Below are 20,200 nucleotides of genomic sequence, written 5' to 3'. Positions count from 1 at the left end.
AAAAAAAAAAAAGAAAGAAGAAAGGGAGAAAAAGGAACTTGTGGTGAACTCTGAGGAGCTATTTAAAGTTGTAATTTACATATGACCATAAGGAAAAGTATTGACCAACACTTCCTCCTAGTTTAATCAACATTGAAATTCCCATCAGCTTCAATAGTTGCATTTAGAAAGAAATAATTGCAAGAAAGCTTCCAGGCAGAATTATATCAAAGTTTCAGTAGTGACTGGAAAAAAAAAATATTTTCTTGCCCCAAAATGTGGAAATCCAGCCTGGTCCTTCCACAGGATGAGAGGGAGAAGACATTGCCCTGGATAATGAAGCTTTCTAATTCTGTGACTGGTGGTAGCTGGGAAGAAGCTACTTGCCCCTCCCCATGGCAGCAATAGCCCCCACCTTGTCTGCATTGCCTGGGTCTGGCTCCTGCACACAGAGGTAGAAGCACGGTATCCACTGCAAATACTGAGAAGCAGCCTCCAAGAAAGACCCGTGGTGCCAAACCATGAGCCACCCTAAAGTTCAGAGCAGCATCCCCAGGTCTTTCAGGTGCCATCGAGGCCCCATTCTGAAGGAAGCCTCACAGCCCTTCATACACCTAATTTCACACCACGTCTCTGAAGCAAATCCAAATGCCACACCTACAGTTGGCAGAAGAGAAACCAGGACAGCTTATCTGCAAGGGAGCATGGAGGTATGCTTGTGACACAAGCCTCAAACAGAACTTTTCAGGCCATGTGGACTGGGAAGGGTTAAGAGACATGGGTCCATGGGCCATACAGTGGCTTTGTCCCTGTTTCCTGTTTGCTCTGTTGCAAAGAGAGGATCAGCGTGTGCTGGCAAACAGAAACACGCTGCGGGCAGAAGAAATAGCTCAAGCTGTCTCACTTCTCAACAGATCCATCACTGGCACATGCCTCTGCTGTGACTGAAATGTGTTCTCAGTGCTTTCAAGATCAAGAAAGTTGTTAAAAGCTGTTTACTAATGAAATATGCACTGATTCATAAAAATCATCAATCTGTTGATTCATCCCTTTCAGGACCAGAAGGGACATTCAGATTATCCAGTCTGATGTTCTGCACAACACACACCCAGTGTTTTCTGAATTGAATACTTCAGAGTGACGAATCTCAACTATAATTTAGGAATTTAAAGTACCAGTTGGATGTAACATCCAGCCAAGAAAATGTATAGGTTAATGGATGAAAGAACTGGGATACCTTATGATACTGCATTGTAACAGAGTCTGAAAAGCATAAGGTTTATCACTGTAGACTTGTGCAGGCTAAAATGCCCTGACCCTGACTCCATACCCTGGAATTAAAAGAGACAGCAGGGCAAATGGACACGTTACTGACCAAGAAATGTCTTCACAGGTACAGAAAGTTGTGTGTGTCTAGTTTTTCAGACAGTGTCCTTCCCCGCTCAGTTCTGGATCTCAGAGCAAGTGATAAGAGTTTATTTACTGCATGTATACACTTACTGTACACAAATGTGTAAACACGCTGATACAGGATTAGATGTTACAGAGGCAAAGCAAAACACTGGGTACCTAAAAATAGAGTGTGTACAATTCTGATAGCACTTTATCAGTGCATCTGAGCAGCAAACCCTACTGTGCCAGTGTGGCCAATAGCTGTAAATAGAAACAAGCATATTCCCCCAATATTTGCCACTCATTTGCCAAATATTTTGCCAATATCTTGTCTAAGTAAGCGTGACAAAGGTGCTTGTTTCATTGGCTACATAAGTAGAAAGTCATTAACAAAGAAGTAAAACCAGCCACAGTCACAAACATTTTCCCCCACTGAACATATGAAATTGGAAGTGGGAATCTGAATGAATAACCTAATGCCTCCAGTATAACCCCCAATGGGACCATTACTGGAAAACCAGCTCAGGTCATTGTGGAAGAGAGGCAGTTGCCACTCCACCAGAAATGATGCTGTGTGGTTGGCCACTGGAATTCACCCGGGAGGATGTTTTCACAACTCCACGCACAACTAAGCCTGTGCTGCGCACAGGATCCTGCATGGCCCTATACACAAATAGGTGTGGTGGACAACCAGGTCTGTCTGTCACGTGCGGACATGTGTCCGTGCTTGCTGCCCCTCTGCTCCAATTCCACCTTGAGAGGTCCCAGCATATAACCATCAGTTCAATGCTTTCATTTTGTGGAAAGTTTACTCCATTAACTAGTGCGGTAGGAAAGTACTGATAAAGGCAAAGCAAGCATATTAAAAATACACACAGAAATCTTTTTAAGTTCCTATATTTAGGGATTAAAGGGGTAAATTTTTTGACCAGATTCAACTTCTTTACCAACTTGATACTTCAGATTTGTTACAGATTCCCTGGCAAGACAAATTCAGCAATAAAATAGGATTGAACGGGAAGATTGATTCATATAGAAGTCTGAGCAGACAAACTGCCTGGCTGCCAGTAATCTGCTGGCTCAGGCATCAGCACTGGCCTACCAAATCCATTTGGGACTGTACTGTTCATTAAGCTGTGCGCACAGGAATAAATTCAGAACTAAATTAAATAAAACTTAGAGCAAACTGCAGGATTTCCACTTTGCTCAAGGCTGCCAATTATTATTTCCGATGCTCCATCATTACAGCTGAACTGTCCTATAACACTCCAAGAAAAAATAAAGAGACAGAGTTGAAACTGACTTTCCATCCACCCTACTTTAACCTATAAAGCAGAGTTACAGAGCTCAAAATAAGAGAAATAACTAATGCAGAGGCCATTCTCCATCTTTCTTCGTTACAGAAGTCATCCCTCTTGCCACGGGCTGCCCTGAGGACCAGCCTGAGAGCTTTTGTGAAACAGGTCACTGCTCCATTTGGCCTTGGTGGGCTTTTGGACTTTAAACCAGGCAAGGTGAGGACAGCACTAATGAAGCAAATTGGACCATGTTTGGTTTTTCTGGCATGCAAAAATTGCATCCTGATGAATGTGTTAAGAGGCTAAACCTATATTACATTTAAATGGGATGTAAAATAAAAAGTTTATGGTAGGTACACATGCAGAAAGTTTCTGGTAAGCATGTATATGGCTCAATTTACATTGAGAAATTATAACCATTAGTACTTATAGATTAGGACAAAAGTGAATTACAGTGCTGCATAGAACAAAGAAAAGTAGGTTTCCACCCCAAATGCTACCATCATGAGAAAAGAAGAAAATTATCGTTATATAGCATAATGCAATATAATTCCACCATGGTATATCCATTTGCCATAAACATAGGTAACACCTAAATTTTGTCAGACTCTAACTTATTACCTTGACCCTGAGACCTATGGTCTCTTAGTAAGTCATAGTGGGTTTTAGAGATCACACTTCCAAAAAAATTTGTCTCTGGAGAATGTTATGAGGTAACTACTTTTCTTGCAAGGTTTCTTGAATCTCCCCTGAAGACCAGATGTTGGACACCACCAGAGACACAATGCGGAGCTACAGAGAGCCCTTGTCTGTTCTTGGATGGCAGCTCTCACGCCTCTGTTAACATTAGTCCGCAGTGACCCTGATGAGAGGTTTTTCCATGAAGGAACGACAATGGGAACAAAGGGAACAAATTCCTCCATCCCGTGGCAGAGAAGAATCCCACAGGAAGGACGCTTAAGCGAGCTATGTGAAATTGTGGAATTCCTCTCACGAAGCGCCCTCGTGCTCATCCCTTGCCTCTCCCCACGCACTGAGCGGGGGGTCCTGTTCCCAGGGCACGGGCTTCCCAAGGGAACTTCCGAGGAGCGGACATCTGCTCACGGGTCCCCAGCTCTGCTTTGCCACAGCATCTTCAACCCATTGAAATCCTGGACACAGTTTCTTCCTAAGCACTTCCTTGTCCTCCAGCTGCTAGAGTGGTAAAGAACACCTTGTTTCAAGGCAATAGCTCCAAGGGTGAGAATAAAACTTAAAAGGGATTTTAACAAGGTCCTTAAGGTCACAGATCAGTGGATGCTAGAAGAGTACCTCTATCATCTAGAGAAATATTGGAGTCACATAAACATAAAAATGAGTCTATCTTATCATGCTGGACTGTCTTTGGGTGACTTAACACCATGGGTACGGACCAAACAATTTTGCTATTCGATGGATTTGGTTTGATGGAAAAACAGCAGTGACAGTAAAACCATGTCATCTGAACATGAACCACTTTCTTCTCCATTAAAGGAAACCAAACCGAATTCTGGGAAAGATGATGAATATATCGGTTAACCGTTGTGCAAGAATCAATCACCATCTTGAGCAATACAGATGTGTCATGAGCAAGATCCTCTTCCTTGTCTTCGTTACTGGCACATCAAAAACTGGTACATCTCTACCCAACACGCCATCAAAAAAAAAAAAAAAAAAAAAAAAAGGCCAACAACCACCAAACATCACCAAACATGGCATAAAACAGAAGAAGTAGTCATCTACAGTCCCAGTCCAAGTTCTCCGTACATCCTGACGGTTCAGGGCTTACGTTTCAGGCAATAGTGCCTCTGACATATAGTTTCTAATCTTTTCTCCCACACTCTTGTATTTCTCAATCTGTTACAACTTTGCTTAGCTGCAGCATGAATTCATTCTGTCAGTCACAACAGGCATGATATAACCACAGGGATTTTTGCAGTGCTGACCTCTAGCCTCAGGGGAATGAAACTGAACTGCATCTTGATACAACTGTGGACACCTTCCTGCCCATCCCTGAACCAACTCTAGGATAAGCAGTTCCCACATGGTGGAATAAGAAGTCAGACTATTCCTAGCCAGGAGTACTTGAGGAAGGTTGTTTCCCAGTTGAAGGACTATGTGTAGTAAGTATGCATCGCAAGGACCAAGGGAAAAGAGGCTGGTGCTGTCCACAGGTGGAATTCATGCTCAAATATGCACTGAAACATTTCTACACGCTCTTACAAATATCGATTGAGAAAAAGAACAGACTGCTGGGGGGAGAAGCGGGACAAGAAGTTGAAGCATGCCTGAAGGGAGCAGTTTGCTGCTTGAAGGTGTCCCACCAAGGGGAGAGGCTTCCCTCCAAGAGCAGAGGTGGCCGTGGTAGCTGAGCATCCCGGGCTTCGCAGCAAAGCTACTCTTGCAGCAGTCTGGCTTTCCATGCCTTCTGGGGCTGCAACAGGAAGCCTCAGTCCCTACTTTTAGGGGATTCAAAGGAGGAGTTTTGCTGATAAAGCCCCACCGCAGCCCCACTGGATACGTATTTTTGAGACACCGAACCTTAACCTTCATCTGCTGAGCCTCTTCCTTTCCCAATCTCAGTTGGACACAAAAACTAGCAACTTGATAAACATTTCTGCTTGAAGTTTCCAAACCACATTAAAGTGTAAGGACTCAGCAACTGCCCTGAAAATCTGGACAATTTCCTCTTCTCCTATACACCCACACAGTGTGAAGGGCTACTGGTTTGAGTCTTTGAAGCATCTGACAAAAATAGGCTCAGCTTGTTTGCTATTGTTCACATGTAAAAAAACAAAACACAAACAAAACCCCCAAAAATCAAAAAAGCACCATCAATCGTCCAAAGCACAATCAAATCTCCAAATCTCCCCAGCAATTATTTTTTATTTTTTTTTTTAGGTTTTAGATGTATTGGGTGCTTCTAGATGTGAAGATCACAGTTGAAGGCACACGCCAAATCCTGATTTCCTCATGCATGAGCCATAAATCTGGAGCATGCTAGCTTAGCCCAAAGGAATTGCTTCAGATTACACCACCTATAAGAGGAAGAAATCTAAATTTCTGTAGAGTATGTGAGCAAAGCACCTGTTTGGTAAAGCATTCGTAAGTGATGCAAGTGACTTTCTTTAGCAATGCCAAAAAGCATGCCAGTACATGCATTTTTTTAAAATCTGTGTTATACAACAATGTCTAACTCTGCCTAACACAAATGTAGTATGAAATTTTTAAGGCAGCCCAATTTCCATGAAGATCCAGAAGTGTGATAACCATTTTTTCAGCACTCTGTTGAGATTTCTAGCCTTAGTCCTAGGTTAGATCACTGTAGCTGCAAGGCTGCACAGCTGTTTCAGCTGAGTAGTCAAATCAGATAGAAACCTTAACATATGAACTTCAATCTGAACAGCACTTCCAGGGAAGTCAGGTTAGTTATTGTAAGAAATTAACCTCAACGCTGTTTAGATTTGACCTGGAATTTCTTCCTTCATTTTTTCCAGCTGACCATGAAATTGAAAAGTCCATCATTTGCTGGAGATTTTGATGATCTAGTTCCAACTGAAATAACTCAGGCTTGTATAGCACTGTCCACAGATAAGATTGTAATAGATTCTATTTATCTTCTAGCCGCTAATTGTGAGGTATTGCAGGTGTGTTGACAGCTGGAAATAAAGCTGATTTATCTGTCTCAAGTTTCTGGAGAAAGAGGACACATAATCCTTGATCCAGCCTGCAGAATCTGATCTTTTTGAGGTTTAAATCCAGTCCTTCATATTCCTAAGCACTAGTGATAAAACCTGTTGTGATATAAAGTCTGCAATTGGGAGATCAAACCTAAATAAGGCACCAAAGTTTTTATGTTGACCATTACATATCCAGTCTTTAGCATAAAAGCATGCAATATAATTTGTGGAATACATATATACAAACTATACAGGAAATATATGAAAGAGCTATGAAAAACAGAGACAAAAAATATTGTTCTTTCCCTGATAGTTAAAATGTAAATGTGCATAGAAATATCAGGGGGCTGAAGTGCCCAACACTCCCGTGTTAAAGCATATGTCATTTCTCAAATGGGATCTCTTACGGCTTGTAATTTGCATGTTGCTTTGGGGAAATTTGAATTACTAAATAGCCATAAACAAGCTAGAAGATCTCTTTCTGTCTCTTCCTTATGAAACTCTCTGTGGTAACTCCTGAACCACTGACTCATTTGTCAATCTTCTCTGGTACCTATCAGTGAATGGAAGCCCAGCAGACACCCGCAGACTGAAGTACAAGAGTAGTCCATCAAGAACACTTAAAAAGGGAAGTGCTGAACAGCCTCAGTAAGAGTTTCGGGTAAGCAGTGAAGGAACATGAGATGTGAAGGAGCACATAGAAAGTCGCATAGCACAGAACATCCCACCACTTCACCGATGGCTTTGAAATGCTCCATGCAAATGCAAGTGTAGAGAGTTTTACTACTGGCTTAGAAGAAACATGATCAACCAATATGGGATGTCCAACTAAACCTGTGCAAGGATTATTTTCCAAAAAAAAAAAAAAAAAAAGGAAAGAAAGAAAGGAAGAAAACAATCAAAGAGGTTGGAAAAGTCTGAATTCTGACTTGGAGCTCAATTTCTCATAGTTTTAAGGGAGGAAAAATATAAGTTTCCAGCAAACCAGTTGCAAAGGCACTCAGCCGAACAGCAGAGTAGCTCCTCTCCAGTGCCTACTGGCCCTGAGCTGACCCCAGGACGTGCGTCCCCACAGCCCAGAATCCAGAACACCAAGGTTTTCCCATTGGGTTTTTCCCATTGGAGTTGGTGTAGGGTGCACATGCCCGACAGTCCCTGGAACAGGAAGGTGAACTAGGGTCTCGTACAGGACAGATCACGGAGTCCACCTTCTCCCAGGGCAGTGGGTTTGCCACAGCTTGCACAATGGGAAACCTTTCCGACAGGAAAGAGGAAGCCGGTGCCCCAGCGTGGCTCGGCACCGCGGGAGCCCTTGTGGGAGAGGGACACCGAAGTTCAAGCTCAAGCTGTGAAGGAAGCCTGGCAAGGATTTGAACCCACATTTCCTGTAGCCAGGGTGGGTGTCCCATGCCTGTGTCTATTTCAGTGTTGCTCCAAGGAGGGCAGAGGAGCCTCCTTGGCAGAGAAAAATAATGTGGGGAAGTCGGCACTTTCCTGAGGAAAAAAAAAAAATAATAAAGAAGACGAAGAAGGAGAAGAAGAATACCTATATATCTATACCAAAGTTGATGAATCAGCACTTCCAGAGCCGGAAAACGTCCCGGCGGCGCGGCCCCGCCAGCTTCCCCCCCCCGGGTAGCACCGGCAGCGCCCGGGGAGCGCTCCGTCCCGGGGGGGCGCGCCTGGCCCCGCACGGCCCCGGGTGGCTCCCACGGGCTCCGCGGGGCTCAGCAGCCCCAGCCCACGGCCACCCGCTTGGATCTTTGCCTTCTCGCCCCCTCCCGGGATTTGCGCGCATCGCCGAGCGCGGAGATGCTGCGCGCAGCCCGCGCGGAAGAGCCGGGAGCACCTGGAGACCCCATGCCGGGAAAGGTTGTGGGGACAGGGATCTGGTCCCGGAGGGCTGCCCCGAAGTGCCGAGGGACCACCCTAACGCCACCTTGCTCCCGGGTGACCGGCGAGGCAAGGCAGGGGGACACGGTTCCCATCGCGGAGCTCCGACCCTGCGGGGCCGGCTCCTCTCTCAGGAAAAGAAAAAAGAAAAAAAAAAAAAAAAAAGAGGAAAAAAAAAGGAAAATAAAAACAACTCGAGGAGAAGAAAAGGGAAAAAAAAAAAAAAAAAAAAAGAAGAAAAAAAATAAAAAAAACAGCTCGGGGAGGAAAAGCAAAGCTTTGCGCCGACCCATCCCGGCACACGCAGCCCTGCGGGATGCAGGCGCGGCGAGCGGCTCCATCCTGCCCGCGGTACGGCTCCGGGAGATGCCCCCGGGGCTGGGAGGCAGCGGTGCGTGGGGTTTTTGGCCGAGGAAACGGGCACCTTTTCCTCCTAACGGGCAGGGCTGGGAGAGGCTGACCCTCGGAAACAAAGCGGGCTGGAAAGCAGCCTGCCCCGCAGCCGAGTCTTGTTTGCTTGCCGCGATGCACCGGCTCGGACACGGCTCGGAGGGGAGGCTGCTCCTCGGGTCGCCTTAGGATTTTGGGGGGGTCTCTCCAAACAGCCAGCATCTCCTCCCGAGACCCTTCCCCGGGGTGGAGGGACAGGGACAGGGGCAGGTGCCCTCGGACCCCCGCGGAGGACGCGTCGCGGCGAGCCGGTGGCTGTCCGGAGAGGGATGAGGGGGGGACGACGGGGGTCGTCGGAGCCTTACCTGCGAGCAGGAGGACGGCTGCCAGCAGCACGGTCCCTGAGAGCGGCTGGCGGGGCATGGTCCTGCCCGCGGCCACGCAGGGCTCTTCCCTTGCCCGCGGCGGCGAGGCGGCGGCGGAGGAGCCGGCTGGGCTCCGACGGGCTCTCCTCGGTGCCGGGCTCCTCCCGCGGTGGCGGAGATAACGGCGAGGCGAGGGATCAGCATCCAGCGGCCCCACAGCCCTCCACGCCCGCCCCTGCCCGCGGAAAGGGAGTGTCCGCCCTGCTGCCAGCTTCACCTCCCGCGGACATCAATCCCCGGCCAGCCCCGGCCCCGCTGATTTATAACTTCTCCACCCCTCGCCGCGCACCCCCATCCCGCCCCTTCTCACCCCCCCTCGCCCCCGCCCCACATCCTCCGCCGGCAGCACGCCCTCTCCCCGCCCGACGGCAGCCGCCGGGGGAGCTCCCCCAGGGTCTCCCCGAACCCCGATGGGGGGGCACGACCCCCCCCGGGGCCTGGGGTTGCCTTCTCCGTGAGCAAACGTAGCTGAGGATGTGCCAGGAGCCCGCCCTGCCAGCCCCAGTGCTGGCTTTCTCTGCCCCTGGGACGTGCAGGTCTGAGCTGGGAAGGGAATTCTCCTCCCTGAGCTCTCACCTCCTGTGGTCTGTATGGGATTTTTTTTCTTTTTTCTTTTTGGGAAAGGCCAAGGGGAGCCTGGCAGCAAAACTCAAGCCCCATCTTCCCATTCATCCCCAGAGAAAGGCTATGGGGTGAAAGGCAGGTTTTTGGCCTGACCAGTTTCATCCCTTCCTAGATTTTTACAATATGAAGTAAGCCTCAAGAGCATCTGCAGGAGGCAGGTAGATGTGATCACCCCCAGTTTAAGGAGAAGGAAATGGAGGCACATGCAGCCAGTCCAAGGTCATAGGAAGCTGGTGACAAGAGCCAGAAATAGAGCTCAGATCTCCTGTGTCCCACCAGACCATCCTGTGCAACAAAAAAGATGAGAAGTTGGTGTTGTTTTTAACTCGAGAGCTGTTTAACTTTCAAGTTTAAAGTCGGTGAGAATGCTTCCTGCATGCTTCTGCCCGGCTCCCATTCACAAGTGACACCCTACGCTAAGAATTTAAGGCTGCGTTTTCCAATCTTCCTGCTCCCAGCTGAGACCTCGAAAACAAAACAGCGATGGAGACCTTCCCCCTCGTCTGCTCGCACCGTGGGGGAAAGAACCCAGAAGCTTCTTTCCCGAAGAGGATGACTCACGAGACATCACCTCCTCCAGAGGAGAGGACAGCAGCTGGGAAAACAGCCGACCAGAGAGGACAGACCAGGCAGAACTAGGACACTGGGCATCCTGACAGCTCAGACCCCCTAGGAGCAAGGGCTCCCTGTGGAAGGAGCCGAGGGAACTGGATGTCCCTGCCTTTGACCTACGCGGTGCTGAGTACGTGCTGAGTCTGAGATGATGCAGGCCCCATCGCGAGCCCGGCAGCCATGCCACACCAGCTCCCCACCCTCTTCACACCTCCTACATCACAGCTGCCTTCAGTCACGGCCCTCCAAAGACCACAGCGCTCTGGCAAGGCGTACCTCCTTCCTTCTCCAGGGGATGTCATCAGCTCCTGACCCACCCAAGGAGCCGAGGAACAGGGAGGGCAAACCTGATCTACTCATAAACCCTTATCATGCTTCTTATGCTAAAGCCAGGGAGAGAAGAGTCATGCAGGAAGGTTGGGAAGACCCCAATAATGAGACACAGGGATGAAAGAGGATGCAGGCGTTCCCATGAAGCAGAATGAAGATGCAGAGGGAAACCTGTGCCTGGATGAAGGGCATCTCTAAATATGCAGACTGAAGCAGCTGGGCAGTGCAGGTGTGAAGGCGAGGGCAGTGTGGAAGCTGTTTGCCCTTATTTTTGTGTACCACAGGATAATGGCAACACCATTATCCTGAGAACATATTTCATACAGCAATTTAGGTGTTATGGCCACACAAATCCCAGCTAGCCACAGATCCCTCCCAGGCAAATGTTCGTCCTGCAGGCAGTATGAGCTCTTCACACCCAGGACCTTAGGCCTAGGTGTGATGCTAGGAATCAGGTGGCTTATGTGTAGGACAATTTTTATCCTTTGGTGTTTTAGGGGCAATTACGTTTCCTTCAGCTGTGAAACGGTGTAAATTTCCTTTTCCTAGCATATGTTAGAAAGACTATCACTAAAAACTCAAAAGGAAACCAGCCAAATTTAGCAGCTGAGAGTGAGCCCTCTTTGAAATGTATCAGGCAAACATCTTTGCTGTTCATCTGCTCAGCCTCCAGCACTCCAGAAGCTGTGACAGACAGGGAAGGAGCAGCCTTCCCAGCAGACAACATCAGCTTGTCATGTTTCCTTGCAGCCCTTGTATTGTGGATGAATTTTGCCCTGCTCGGGGGGGGGAAGATGGCTTCTGCCAAGCCTTTTGCTTGAACAACTCCTACATCTGGCACTGAGGTGGTTGAGTTGTCGAGCACCAGCTCCCTGGCACGCACCCCTTGCCCCTCCCTGGCTAGCAAGACTCACTGGCACAGCACAGAAAGTGAGCAATGGGAAATCTGATTGAAAAGACGAGTAATTGGGGCTTTCAGCTGGAAAAGGGTCAAACCCAGATCCTAGGGCAGGCTGCGAAGGAAGACAGGCACCACCCGGAGCACACAGGACCTCTCAGAGATGAATGTTTAACCAGCACATTCCCTCTCGCCTGCTCTCTGCCAGTCTTTATGACTCTTGTGTGTCTGGTTTCAAGAGCTAGGTGGGGTGGGGAGTCCTCTCAATCCGGATATGACTTAGCCAAGTCACTGGGACACATCCTGAGGCTGTGGATTCTGCTCCCCGTTGGAAGCAGGACACTTGGAACATCCTGAGTTGAGGCTTTCGCCAAGTCCCTTGGGAGGAATCGTGTGGACAGTTCCCGCGGACCTGGCAAAAATAAAGAGCCTGGAAAATCCCACTCACACCAGTAGCTGATACCCTTCCAATCCGACCTGACTCTTTCCAGTCGTGGAAGTGATTTTTTATTTGCACTGGTGCTCAGAGTATCTCCCAGTGGCACTGGTTGCAACGTTCAGAGCATTACACAAAAGGTTACCCCGGCACCTGTGCAGCAGGTGCCTGCTCTCAGAAGACTTCATGGGCTGGAGATGGAGCTGGGGGACCTAATCATTTCTGCTTGGTCTCCGTACTCATAGCAGAGAGGTAGAGACCTCGCAGGAGCAGCCTAGATTGTCTCAGAGATGTTCCCCAGCTCCAGCTGTTGGAAGAGGGAAGGATGTCAAAGCAGAGCAGATTGGATCTCCCTCTGCAGGTCTTCCACGGAATCTGCAGCTGCCAAATAGCTTGTAAGAGACAGCGTGCTGCCGGGACTGAAAATTTAAGCAAAGCAATATTTCAGCGAATCACCTGAAAACAGTAGAGCCAGCAGGTGAGGACCCAAAGCTCCCTGCCCACCAGTGGGATCCCCGTCCTTCCCCGTGCTGTAGTGCCCTGGCCCTCAGTTGCACTGGCACAACAGTTTCCGTGGCTCAGTGGAAAAAGAGTTTGGTAAAATAATCCAGAATATAACTTGGATTATAACATGGAGGGCCATTTATAACCCAGATCATTTCATGAACACGGCTTACAGCACACCCACACAAAGGGACACAGTGAAGTGCAGCAGTTGGAGGAATATCAGAGATTTTTACAGGGAGACTGCCAGCTGGAGCAAGATCCTGAGTCAAAAGGACTGGGCATACTCTACCCAGCACCCTTTTCTGTCTCTCTTTTCCTCTCTCTTTTCAATTAGATGTTTTCAGTTTGCAGTATTTTAATGTCCTCTAGCTCCATCTCCCTATGGCAGGCACAGCTGAAGCGACACGTTATCTAGTCAATCATTGTCATCATCATCATAACTCTAGCTTCTGTTATCCAGATTAACCATGGATGAAGAAGAGGTGGCCACTATATTAAAATCTGTATTTAAACCAAAATAAGGTTCCTTAATTTTCTTCAGTACTGTGGGAAGAGAAAGCTGAAAGTCCTTTTCCCTGCGTCACAGTTTTGGTGTAACAGCTGCTCAACAGGCACGTGCTTGGTAGGTGTATGTGTAGACACCAACTGTAGCTGTGGATGGGCTTTCCCAGCCTCTTTGCTCCTTAACTGGTCAAGGTGTGTGGCCAGGTCAGCTGAAATCTTCAGTAAAGGCTTAGTGCTTGCAGGACAAGCTCACAGCACCGCTGCCCAGTAGGGTATGACAGCTCAGAGCGCGGGTTGTGTCACCTCTTCATCCATGCTTCTCGCCCACATCAAAGCCAGGTCTAATTTTGAGGGCAGGCAAAACAGGCAGCTGTCTAACCACAGCGAGAAAGGAGAGGTAACAGAAGCTCATAATACATCGCTGCTCTTTTTTTTTAGTTATTATAATCAGTCAACTGGCACAAGCAATTAATCAGAGGTGTTACTGGGAGGGTAGAAAGCTAATTAGTAAGACCTCTGGCAATCCCCCAGGACATCCCATCATGGCCCAGTGGGTACCTACATCGAGGTTTGTTGGCTGAGTTTAGGAATTTAGCTGGCAAAGTCAGACCTGTTGCTGATAATAGCTGTTGTGGGGACAGCTAGAGGCAAGGGGTTGCCCCTCTGGTCCTTGAGGATGTTTTCTGCTGGAGTCTGTGCCACCAGCCCCTGCTCGTGCTGTGTGGCTGCCGTGCAGCAGCAGCAGCTGAGCCTGGTCACGTACCTATGTGATTTTGACTCTGCACTCGGGTCCATGCGGCAGGATGCCAGTGATTTCGCCCCCCTCACTGAAAGCAAACTCCATTACAATACACGTTTTCTTTCAAAATACTACACAATTGATTTTATATGTGTATTCAGCAATATTTTGCTAAACAGGAAAAAAAAAAGGAAAAGAAAAAAAAAAAAAGAAAAAGAGTGGAACAAGATTTTTTGTCCCTGAAAAAAACAGAAAGCAAGCACAATAGAAGAATGCCAGTAAGCATTTCCACTACATGCACACGTACGCGGGCCGGACCCCCCTCACAGGCAGGCACACCTGCGTCAATATGGGGGTGACCTACTTTGGGACCAGCTGGGACAGTGGTAGGGATGCAGTGCTATCAGCTGCACCCCCCAGGGTCCTCAAATCCAGTCTCAAACCATCACTTCTTCCCTTTATCTGGCAGGATATATATATATATATGCCTTTCCTGAAGCCATCACTACGTGAACGTACCAGGCAAAGTGTTTAGAAAGAGGCAAGACCACATGAAAGGAGCAAATGCATCTCATCCATGTGGAACCGGGCCAAGGTCACTGCATTTCAGTGGGAAAGACAACCAGAAGGTCAGCAAAAGAACCACAAAACCAAACCAAAACATGTCAAAAAGGGTAAACTACCCAAGAAAATATTGGGCCATGAAAAGAAAACCAGGCTTACAATGAAGAGCTCTTTTCCTCTTACCACCCCAAACACTCGCCCCTAGAGGCTGTGTTTCCCTCCCCATAATATAAACCAGGCCTCTGAAGCAGGAGCCTGTGCAGCTGCTGCTTGCAGAGGAGCTGGTGACTCAGGGATGTGCATGAATGTCTATGTCCTGATTATTTTGGAACAAGTCGGATACAAAATGTGAACAAAAGCAAACAGCTCTCCGACCGCAGAACCGATGTTCACAGGAGCATCCTGGGAGCCGTACTGGGAAATGTGGGATACAGGCAGGGCTGTCAAGGTCCTGCAGCACTGGCACAAAGCGTGTGGTTGTCCCACATGTCCCAAACAGCAGGGCTGGTGGGATCCTTGCTCCACATGCTCCTTCACTTACACACCTGCAAAGAGAGCAGTTGCAGGAGGGATGATTCAGGATGCAAGTTTGGAGCTCTGGTGACATCCGACTAAGTTAAATCAGCAGTGATGTGAGCCCATCAGACAGGCAGGAAGAGAGAAAGAGAGAGAGAGAGAGAGAGAAAGAGGAAGAGAGAGAAAGAGAGAGAAAGAGAGAAAGAGAAAGAAAAAAAAGAGAGAGAAAAAAAAGAAAGAGAGAGAGACAAGGAGAGGGAAGGAAAGAAGGAAGGAAGGAAGGAAGGAAGGAAGGAAGGAAGGAAGGAAGGAAGGAAGGAAGGAAGGAAGGAAGGAAGGAAGGAAGGAAGGAAGGAAGGAAGGAAGGAAGGAAGGAAGGAAGGGTGGGTCTGCTGCAGTGTTTGCCCAGAGTTGTGCTGGCTCCAATTGCAAGCAGGACGATGCTTTGCTGGGGAAGGCTAACAGGAGCTGCATCACCTGGGGGAATTAAAGGAGCTTCCCCTGTCATGCACAGAGATTTGTCTTTTCCTTCATTCTCCAGACATAACTGAGATTTTTAGGACAATCGTTTCAAGATAGGTCTTTTCCATGATGGTTTCCTTGAAAGTAATTTTAAAATGTAGAGGGTAAAACAAACAAAACAACAAAAAAGTAAAGAAATGAAACCAGCTAATAGGAAAAGTTAAAAGGCTGCTTAACTTTCAGTTCCACAAGATACTTGTGGTGACGAGGGAGGTTATTACCTGGGTGATGCACGCTATGAAATTAGCATCTTTGCCTCCTTTGGTGCAGCAAAACCATAACTGGCAGGTCAGCACAACGTGGAGGCAGAAAAGGGCTGCCTGCTGACTCTGCAAGCCTCAGGGCTGCCCATCTGGAGCTGTGAATCCTCTCCTGGGAATGCTCCCTTGTCACCAGGTCCGGCGGGCAGGACCCAGTGCGGGGCTAGTGGGGAGAATGGTGTGTGCCTAAGCTCAGCTCACAAGTACAGGGAGCTGCTTGTACAGTTTATGTGTGTCCTTACCTCACCTGAATCTGAGGTTTAGGGTTGTGCAAGAATTAAGGCCAGCAGAGAGGACCAGAAGCTTTCGGTGGCAGGACCACTCCCGAGCTCCCCAGAGCCTGCACTGATTTCTCACCAGCCCCAGTTAGGGGCAGCCAGGGAAGGCTGAGAAGCCAGCAGCCAGCTGCACTCACCAAACCCACCCCCAAACATCGCATGGCAATGAAGAGCCCGTCACTTGAAGGGCGGGCGCGCCATGGGATGCTCATAACACCATGGGATGCTCATACCACATCACACACACGGAGCCGAAACTCCCCCTAAATTCTGCACCTCCACAGGCCCTACTATCCCTCCTTCCCCCCTGCAAACCCTGACAGCCCCTGCCGGCTCGGAAAAAGCCCTTTCCAAGCCCCATTACCACGCGTGGCCGGGGCGGAGCGGGGCGGAGCCGGGCTCGGGTCTTCCCCTGCTCCGGGAGGATGCGGAGAGGAGGCAGTGCCTCTCCCCTTCCCGAGAGCCTGCGAGCCCAATTTCCCGGGGTGTGGACGATTCAGCAATAAAAAGAGAAACGCACGATCCAAGTTAATTTTCCACCCCCGAAAGGAAATGCTGCTTCCTGTATTATGCAAGGCCGGTGCCAACAGCACTGACACAGGAGTCTATTGTCCTGTTCACAAAGCCGTGGTGGGGAAGGACGCCTGAGAAAATAGTCCTTGTGCAACAGCAAGGAGCTTTTGATCTTTGGGGGAGGAACATTTAAAAAAAAAAAAAAAAAAGGAAAAGAAAAAAAAAAAAGAGAGAGAGAGAGAGGTGGGGGCCGGGAGGGATGCTGCGGGCGGGCAGCGGGTACCGGCCCCGCTCAGCCCTCGGGGATGCACCGAAATGCCTGCAGATGCCTTTCCTTTTCCACAAAAAAAAAAAAAAAAAAAAAAAAAAAAAGCCATCGCACGGCTTCAACCCCGCTTCCGACGTGTGCGAGCCGAAACAAAACCACCGGGGATGCGGAGCCTCTTCCTGCCTTGCCCCCCCAAGGCTAAGTGCGAGGACCCGCAGCCCCTCCAGCACCGGGACGAAGCTCACGGGGCCCCCCCGCTGCTGTCCGGGGTGTCCCGGTCCTCCCACAGCCAGCCCCGGCCCGGGGACACCGTGGCCCCCTTCCTCCCGGGGGGAGCCTCGGTGCCAGGGCCAGCTGCAAGCCCCAGCAGCTTCTTAGCAGGAAAAGATCAGTCACATCTGAAGAGGAGCCGCGCTGTTTGCAAAGGCACTTTGGGAGGCATGCTTTCCTGCCAGAGGCTTTAAAAATATAATGGCTTTCTTTCCCTTAAATAAGTAATAATGGCTGAAAGGCTTCAGTCCTGCTCTCCAAGGATCCATCAGTCCAAAGGAGGATATTTGGATCCTTGGGTGCTTGGGTTCATTCAGTGCTGCTGATGCTACCCCTTGCTGCTGATTCATTGTTAAATAAATCCTGAAAAGTTAATCTTTCCTTGAAAGAGCTATCAAAAGAAGAATTTGTATTCTTAAAATAGTTCTTATACATTTTCTTATTAATTCTTATTAAGGGTGAGTTCCTGCCTTTCCTAATAGGATAAAGAAACCATTTCCAAGGAAAGTCTATACCCAGCAGGAGCAGCAGGGTCAGGCTCCTGCTCTGACCGTTTTCTGGCAGCTCTGTCTGAGGGATGGAGTTGCTCTGCCCGACTCATTACCAGAAAATGCAAATCGTTTTCTTTAAATGTGTCTGTTTGTCATAAAAACGAAAGCCTAATGTCCCTCTTCACACATGTAGATGGGCTGATTTAATGACATTTTGGGGAAAGAAGGTACAGGAACCCTTAAGGGTAATAATATAAAATAGAATGGGATTTCTAGGGTCCAGGGGCAGGGTTCATTTAAAAAAATGCTAAATCTGGCTATTTTTTTGTGTGTCTGCTTTGCTGTGAAAACAAGACAGAACAAAACCCCCAAGGCAGAGCAGGTCACCTGGGTTTGTAGCAGCTTGCAAGGTGCTGACTGCTGAACACAGCTGGTTGGGGATGATGGTGAACATCATCCTACATCCTACATCCTACATCCGACACTACAGCTGTCTTTGCCTCCCTTCACCGAAACCCAGGTTTGGGTCTGCTGTTTCTAACACCGTGCCCTACTCTTGCCTATGGCCCTTAGCCCCCACATAATCCCAGCTCCAGCAGTTTTTAAGGCTGTCAGCACACCAGCTGCCGGAGAGCAGGCAGGAAAAGCCGTGCTCCTCCTGCCTGTGGTGCTGCCTCCCTTCCCCCAGCCCTCAGATGTGGGCAATTCGAGTTTATCTCCCACAGACTCCACCATAGACTTCTGTTATCTAGGACGAGCCCCAGAGGCACAAATCCTTAAAGGCATTGAAGTGCCTAACTCCCATCAGGATGAGGGATGGAGTTGTCTAAAGCCCTCTGATAATCGGCAGAGCTGCTCACGATTTTTGGAACAGAGAGCACGTAAGTGCCTACGGGCTGCCACGGGCTGCTACGGGCAGGGTTTCTCTGGTTACTGCTGCTGCTGTTGCTGCTGCCATCGTTCAGCATCCGTGCCGTGATGTACTCAGGCTGATCACTGGGTATCAGACGATCCGTACTGAAACCGCTAACACCAAGCCAGGGAAAAAACACCCAGCCCAGCTCAGGTCCCAGTTGGGAACGGGTTTGAAATGGGAGGGATGCCCTCCTTGCGCCCGGCTGTGTCTTACGTGCCTGAACTCTTCGTGGCAAAATACGAAGTGTTCTTTCGAATTTAGAAACGTGGGAACCAGCTAGCCTCTGCTAGTCATCTCCGGCTTTACCCTGGATTCAGCCAGCAACGAAGTTAAGATGTCCATCATTTTGGTGAGATGGATGAGGCTTATTAAGAGAGGAAATAGGCACAGCCCTAAGGGATAGGATATACCAAATGAGCACCTAAAAATAAACTCTTTGTTTTTCCTGTTCCATGAAAGCTATTGTTGAAGTTGCCACAGAAATATTTCATAACCATGAAACAAAAAAAACACACCCAGGAGGTAATCTCTCCTCTACCTGTGATTTCTTTGTACAGTACAAACTATAAAAAAAAATCAGTGTGTTTGAAATGATCAATATGTCTGGATGGGGAAAGATTTGTAACTGTTCACAATCAATATGATCCCCCCAAAAACATCACCATCATTAACAGATCTAATGCAAACACTGTAGAACATGATCTGGCTGTAGTTGTCAGCTGTCTGCTTTGTGAGAGGTAAATTTGTGCTAACATTGTAATTTTAGAGGTCCCATACAGACGAAATGATGTGCCCAGTTACACACGGCATAATTGATGGTGTCAGAAAACAAATTCTCTCGGTCAAGTCGTCAAAAGTACTCCTCCTGCAGACAGACACGTTATTCAATCCCTTTCAGTATATATCAGGCTCCAGCATTAGAAATGCAGTGCTGTGACCACAGGAATGACGGAAACCTGGTTTCCTATGTAGCTTGAGGTTTCGGTGTTTGAGAAAGTGTGAGCTCTGTTCGATGCTTTTCCCATGGGCGAGCGTTCATACGGCATTTAAATGCCCAGGGACTCGCTGATGACTAACAGGGTACGAGTTCACACCAAAGCCTTTCCCTCGGTTGTTTCCCTAATGGGTTGTTGTCTTTACTTTACCTGGCCCCCATTTTGATGAAATCTGCAGAAATATAATTAGCTTTAAAACCCATTCCTTTATATCAGCTTTAATTATACTGGAACGCATATTCCAAAGTGCTTTTTTGGTGAGGTAGGAACCGTGTGGGTACACACAGGTGCTCACACAACTCTCATTTCTTTAGAAAACAGTGCTATATGCTTACATTTTCTGCTGTCCCTGTTCTTTCTATGCTGTATCAGAACCTTATTCCCCCACATTAGAGAAATTACTCTTATTTCCAGCCTAAGCGAATTAATTCCAAGTTTACAGTTTTCTGTTTTTACGCTGACGTTCTTTCTAACTTAAATACCATCTATTTACTGGTATTTACTCCTTGATAATTATTTATTTCAGATGTAATCAGCTTTATTTTTATTATAACTGCCTCCTTTCATAGGACAGGGTTGCTCTAGCAGATGCTCCCTACATCTACCCCAGTTTTAACTCATTTTTCTTGAGAATACAAAAACACCACAGCTTTTCATGGAAATTTCATACTGATGCATTGTGACTGTTCTGAGACACTGACTACATCCAGATTTTTTTGCTCGGTCATCACCAATGTATGATTGCCAAACTGACAGCAGATATACTTGAGGAGTCAAAGCAGAACTCACTGAACCATCCTACTTTCCGGTCTCATGGGGTTGTGACCATAGCTTGGCTCAGAGATTTTGGTGAGTTATTTTTAGTGTTATGTACAGAAATAT

The 20,200-nt window shown here is 48.0% G+C and overlaps 1 protein-coding gene across 2 annotated transcripts in view; it reads right to left on the bottom strand.

Moving 5' to 3' along the window:
- FLT1 (fms related receptor tyrosine kinase 1) overlaps positions 1-9,331 on the bottom strand; it is a 108,187-nt gene extending 98,856 nt beyond the window's left edge. The window contains exon 1 of one of the 2 annotated variants that reach the window (XM_027469712.3): positions 9,016-9,331. In XM_027469712.3, the coding sequence (XP_027325513.3) occupies positions 9,016-9,073 (58 nt within the window). In that variant the 5' untranslated portion in view covers positions 9,074-9,331. The remainder of the gene's footprint in view (positions 1-9,015) is intronic. The other variant, XM_038174901.2, reaches the window with a different exon arrangement.
- Positions 9,332-20,200: the final 10,869 nt, after the last annotated feature.

The sequence above is a fragment of the Anas platyrhynchos genome, chromosome 1 (genome assembly GCF_047663525.1).
Source record: "Anas platyrhynchos isolate ZD024472 breed Pekin duck chromosome 1, IASCAAS_PekinDuck_T2T, whole genome shotgun sequence".
NCBI classification, from domain to species: Eukaryota; Metazoa; Chordata; class Aves; order Anseriformes; family Anatidae; genus Anas; species Anas platyrhynchos.
This window is presented reverse-complemented; position numbering and strand designations above follow the sequence as displayed.